Genomic DNA, 6,376 nt, shown 5'->3' with positions numbered 1-6,376 from the left:
ATGACATTTACTAAGAAAGCCATCGCAACTGCTAAGGCACAGACACAAGATAAATTATATGAATCCCTGAACAGCCCGCCGGGACAAAAACGCCTGTTCCGTATAGCAAGAGAGAGAGAAAGGAATGCAAGAGATGTAAACCACATCAAGTGTATTAAAGACGATGAAGGAAATGTATTGGCGGATGATAATGATATTAAACAGCGTTGGAAGGATTATTTTGAAAAATTGATGAACGAAGAGAATATTTGGAGTGGAGTGTTGGAAAAAGTGCCGGTTAATATTGGTATGGTGAAAGAGATTAGCGTGGATGAAGTAAAGAAAGCGGTGCAAGGTATGAAGAACGGAAAAGCAGTTGGGCCGGATGGAATACCAGTGGAAGTATGGAAGCTCCTAAAGGCGGACGGATTGGTGTGGCTGACTCTATTCTTCAACAAGTTGTTATAGGAAAAGGTGATTCCAGATGAGTGGTGTAGGAGTTCGCTGGTGCCAATTTTTAAAAACAAGGGTGATATACAAATCTGTAACAACTATAGAGGAATAAAGCTCATGTCACACAGTATGAAAGCTTGGGAGAGAGTGGTGGACGGAAGAATAAGAGAGGAGAGTGAGGTAACTCGGAACCAATTTGGGTTTACACCAGGACGGGGGACTACGGATGCCATTTTTGCTATTCGCCAACTTTGCGAGAAATATAGACGTGTGCATAAAAACCTGCACATGGTGTTTGTAGACCTCGAAAAAGCATACGATAGGGTTCCGAGGAAGGTTTTGTGGTGGGCTTTGAAAGTGAGAGGAGTGCCTGGGAAATACCTGCAGCTTATTCGTGCTATGTATTGTCGAGCCAATACACACATCCAGTCCGCTGTTGGCGATAGTGACAGGTTTGGTGTCTCGGTAGGCCTACACCAGGGTTCGGCTTTAAGTCCGTATCTCTTCCTCCTGGTAATGGATGCGCTAACATCAGACATACAGGAGGAAGCACCCTGGTGTATGCTTTATGCTGATGACATCGTGCTTGTCGGGGAGGATGAATGCGAGGTGCAGAGCAGGTTGGAAAAATGGCGAGATAAATTGGAGAGAGCTGGTCTTAAAATCAGCAGAACCAAAACCGAACATTTGTTCTGCGATTTTGGTGGTCCGACCAGCTTTTCTCCAATCGCTTTAAATGGTGTTGACCTACCAACCTGCTCCGATTTTAAGTACCTCGGTTCACTCGTCCAATACGATGGTGGTGTTGACCGGGATGTGAAAAGCCGAATAAATGCAGATTGGATGAAATGGCGACAGGTCACCGGTGTGACTTGTGATCCAAGAATGCCACCCAAGCTTAAGGGACATATCTACAAGTCAATAGTAAGACCTGTCTTATTGTACGGATCTGAATGTTGGGCCACCAAGGTTTCGGATGAAAGAAGATTGCATGTAGCTGAGATGCGTATGCTAAGATGGATGTGTGGTGTGACAAGAAAAGATAAAGTTAAGAATGTGCATATCAGAGGAAGTTTGAAAGTAGCGCCAGTTATCGAGAAATTGAGGAGCAGAAGGTTAGCGTGGTTTGGACATGTTATGCGGAGGGATGATAATCATATAAACAAAAAAGTAATGAGATTGAATGTGGATGGCTATAAAGGTAGAGGAAGACCAAAGAAAGTATGGATGGATTGTGTGAAAGAGGATATGCGTAAGAAGGGGGTAAATTCAGATATGACGTCTGATAGAGATGTATGGAGGAGTAGTACATACTGTGCCGACCCTCCATAGGGATAAGGGCAGGTTGATGATGATCATGATTTAAGTACATGTCATTTGTAAAATATCAGAAAACAAAAATTTTGACACAGGTACATTAATTCGAATCATGAACAGATGACTATAAAATTGTAAAATAATTATTGTAGATTATTATCTTCAGTAATACAAATAAAATAACTATAGTTTGGTAGTCTTGTGCGTGATTTAATATTTGCTGCCATTGAGTAACGACTCAACGATAGTTTAGTAGGTACAGCAATGTTTAGTGCGAATCTGTTAACATCAAAGTAGGTACAGTAATGTATAGTGCGTTTAATGTTTACATGTTTTATTCCCTGGAAGAAAGCCGTAATTACAATTGCTGGTCTAAAATTGAAACAAAAATTTCACTTTCAACATAACCGTATTGTTCCAGTAATATTTTTCTAAACGTTTACCAGGAACAAACAATTAATGTACAAAGTGATTTTTCTATTTTTGTCATTTTTCATCAGAATTAAGTAAAAAAAATATATAAGGTGTATTTAGGTCCGTAGATACCGAATCTGACTTAACCCGAAGACTGTCGCAATATCCATTGCGACATTATTCCAATTACCCATCGAAATGTGTTCAGTTAAAAGTTAACTTTGAACTCGATGTACCCTCCGCTTAAATTATGTACGAGATACTTGAGCACAGAGTATTTAAATTATAGAGATATTATTTAAAACAGTTTAGATTGGCAAAATTATTTCTTCTCGTTTATGTTGCGTGATCTGCGCCACTGTCCGTCTTATATACAAATCCTTAATTTGACTAATTAAAATTCAATAATTTTAAAACTAAATTAACAAAATTAAACTATATTTTAACTAAAAATGTACACTATAAGAACTATAAAAGAATATTACGATGGTACTATCGAATTCTGTTGTGGAATCATATCCAAAACTCGTGTCGACTTATTATCCTAGCCACTAAAACAACTAAAGGCCACACACAAATGTAATATATTATATCTATAATTTATTGAGCAATATATTTTACTGAAACGAAGTTACTCTGTACCTTTGAATAATGGCGTGTTACAGAAATAACACTTTGATTTGTTACTTAAAGATATGAGCATTTTCTGCAAACGTAACGACTACGACACGACAGCCTCAAAATTATAATTCCGTGGTCAAATATTTTATGCTCAATACAATCATAAAAATGTTTTTTAACTAAAAATTGTTTAAAAAAGAGTATCAGCTAGTAAAACTATCAACATAAATGTATTGATGGATTCGGTTCGATGAATAAAGCATGAAAGACCTATTACATAGCAGTACTAATCTTCTTGTAAATTGAACACGGACGCAAAAATCGTAAAGTGTAAATACATGTCTTGTTTGATGAGCCGTATTGCACTAAAGGTTTGAGAGATTACGTTTATTGGGTGGTCGGATGCTATAATGAGGTTTTTGATGTGCTTTATTTTTATATGGCACTTAAGGCACGAGCTCTCCGTAGGTCATGTATCCGGAGCCTCCGACACCAGAGGTGACGTCAATTTTTTTGCTTTAGGATTTATTTTAGTTATAGTAAATAGTAATAATAATATTTTAAAAGTACGCAACGTATCTGCATTTGCGGATGTCTATGGGCCACGATCGCCTCGCTATTGCGGCGAATCCAGGTGGTTTGCTCGTTTGCCACCTATAGATATAAAAAAAAATAAAAAATAGTTTTGTCAGTAGAAAGATACCACACTATGTAAACAAATCTCAAAAAGAATATTCTGGAATTTTTATAATTATTATCCTATAAATAATTATAATCATAATGTTAAGATTTGTCTTAAGCAGTCTCGATATTTTACCAAACGACCAGAATGGTCAAGAGAAAATTTCTACACTATCTTTAAAATGTACATATATTTATAACGTATATTTAGATATGATAATAGTGTTTCCGATCACTTTTTTATTATAATTTAGGTTATTCGAATGAAACATAAAAATATACCCCCTTATGCTGCATTTCCCAGGACCTATTTGTTTCTTTTTACTGTGTCGCGACCGTAAGGAGTCATTTTGTAGAATTGAAGCTATAAACATGTCGCACGCTCCGATAGTCAGCCATGAATATTAATCCATGTTGTAAAATATTTACGATAACGCCGCTTAGGGTGACTATGTATACTATATTAAGAATAACCTCGAAGAGTTTGAAGTTAAGACAGCTAAAATGTATGCATTTCAATTTGTGATATGATTTTTTGTATAAAAGCGAGTATAATTGAATTCCAGTTTAACAACAATGGAAGAGTCCCTCAAGTATGATAAAAACGTTTTCTGATTCCATTATGGGATTTATGGAAATCAAGTACTATTGGAGATAGAAGACACTGGTAATTGCTCTATATAAAATTTTACAATTTACCCGTATTATTTATACGTATAGTATTTGAAGTTGTGTTATATTTATAATATTAAATTTATTTTAAGTTATATTTAATTTTAAGATATACCTGCCAGTTAGAGTTGGCGACAGGCACGCGGCCAGCCGCAAAAAACTTAAGCCAAAACTTTAAGGTTTATAAAAATTTGTGTGCCGACCCTAAATGAGTGGGAAAAGGCTAGTAGATGATGACTACGTATGATATATACTTCTTCTAATTTCACAGTGCGATTTATGATAAACTGTTTGAACTAAAACAGTCTACGGGACAGTCTTTTACTATATTGATGGTGATACCAGTTAATGGACAGTCATATCGGCCACACTTCTTTTTACCGTGCACATTAAAAAGAGTGCTCTCAGCGATTGGAGACTGACTGCCATTAAACTACTCTCTCACTCCTTTTGTCATTCGACATCGTCTCTGTGACTGTTAATTTAAAATCTTAATGACTTTTAGCTTTAATTAAACAACACTTAAATTGTATTTTAGAGATGTCATAAATGTTTCTTTTGGTTTGAAATGTTTAGTAAATATTTACTTCAATTCTCTTGAAAAAGCTTTAAAGCTTCAAATCTTTCATTTATTTTAGATTATTATAGATTATTGACATTAGTCAATAATCTAAACAGAACAAAGGAAATCAATGTATGAAACGAGATATACTTTAATAAGTATATCTCGTTTCATACAAAATTTATGTATTTGTGTAATTTTTGTATAATCAGTATTCATTAAGTAAACAAATAGGTTTATTTTTAATTCTATCAAAAGTAATATTGTCAAAGTTTAAATAAAATAGTAAACATCGCACGACCTAAGTGAGATTAAATGCATGCCCCAGTTCTCTTGACTTATTACGAAGTCGTACAAGTTTGTCTTAACATGTAAAGAAAACTTTTCTGTTTGTTTAAAAGTGTCACATCACTAAAGTTTTTAATTTAATTTAGTCTATCCGTCTATCCGGTACGCCAATATACTTCGTAACATTACTTTGTAACAGTTTACAGTGTTTTTCAGTGCAATTTTTTTACAGTATTGTTATCCAGTCCATTTGCAATCTTTAATGTAGATACTATGTTTTATTTACTCTTAACTGTTTTCTATGATTCTATTTATAAAAATAGATTGAATATACTTAATATAAAAACTAATTAGGAATTTACGCTTAATTTGTGTATAAAATCTTTTACACTCACAATCGTTTTATAAAAACACTTTTTTCCTCTGTAATTCAACTTTAACTATTTAACAATTTTTTTAGTACATAAAATATATAATAATCCTGGATTAAGCTTCTGAGTCATTGTTTTTGTAGCGTCCTACCATTTTTTACCTATCACGTCTTCATTGGTCAATCTAAAAGAAATGCTTAGATTTTTTTTTACATGTCCCCTGATGTCGATAACTATTTCCTATATCTGATTTATTAAATGGTAGATTATTTAAGCCATACTTATAAAATATTAATAGGTAATTTAAAAAAACTCATAAGTTGTATATTTATTATTTAATAAAATATCACAGTTTTAAATTACAAGATTTATTTACAATTACTACGATTTTTTTAACTTTCACGTAATATAAAATACTTATACATTGGCGATTTAATAAATGCGTACATTTTTGTTATTTTAATAGTAATTAATTGTTATGAATTATATTCAGTCTTTAACAGAATGTAAAGTGAGAATTTTTTTTTTTCAAGAATAACAGGCTTTAAATAATTAGCAAATATTGTATTATTTATATTTACATTTAATATTATAAAACTTAAAATAGATTTAAATTTAAAAAACCTCTGAGATAAATAATTTTAAGAATTACTAATAAAATTATTTCATTAAAAGCTAAAATAAGATTTATTAAAATAGATAATTGTGTTTTAGTAATTAAATCTTTTTTCTTTTCAAAATGTATTTTATTTTTACAAATGAACAAAAAATAGCATTTAAAAAAATAAATTCAACGAATTTCATATTTAAAATGCGATTAAAATGCAACGAACTTATTCATTTTTTTAAATAGTGTGGATGATTTTCAAATATATTCGTAACATAGTTTATATTTTTTCTTTTTAATACACGTTAAAAAAAACACAAAGTCAGATGTTCAACTTACAAAGCGTTGAAAGTTATAATTTTACAGCATTAAATATCGTCGTTATATTACCCTCACTTTCCTATAGAAAAT

The 6,376-nt window shown here is 32.5% G+C and overlaps 1 protein-coding gene across 1 annotated transcript; it reads left to right on the top strand.

Annotated features, from left to right (window-relative positions):
• LOC123721078 lies at window positions 1–447 on the top strand. Its single transcript, XM_045678384.1, has one exon. It carries the CDS (start codon window positions 1–3, stop codon window positions 445–447), a length of 447 nt encoding a protein of 148 aa, XP_045534340.1.
• Window positions 448–6,376: the final 5,929 nt, after the last annotated feature.

Source organism: Papilio machaon, chromosome 6, assembly GCF_912999745.1.
Source record: "Papilio machaon chromosome 6, ilPapMach1.1, whole genome shotgun sequence".
Taxonomy (NCBI): Eukaryota; Metazoa; Arthropoda; class Insecta; order Lepidoptera; family Papilionidae; genus Papilio; species Papilio machaon.
This window is presented reverse-complemented; position numbering and strand designations above follow the sequence as displayed.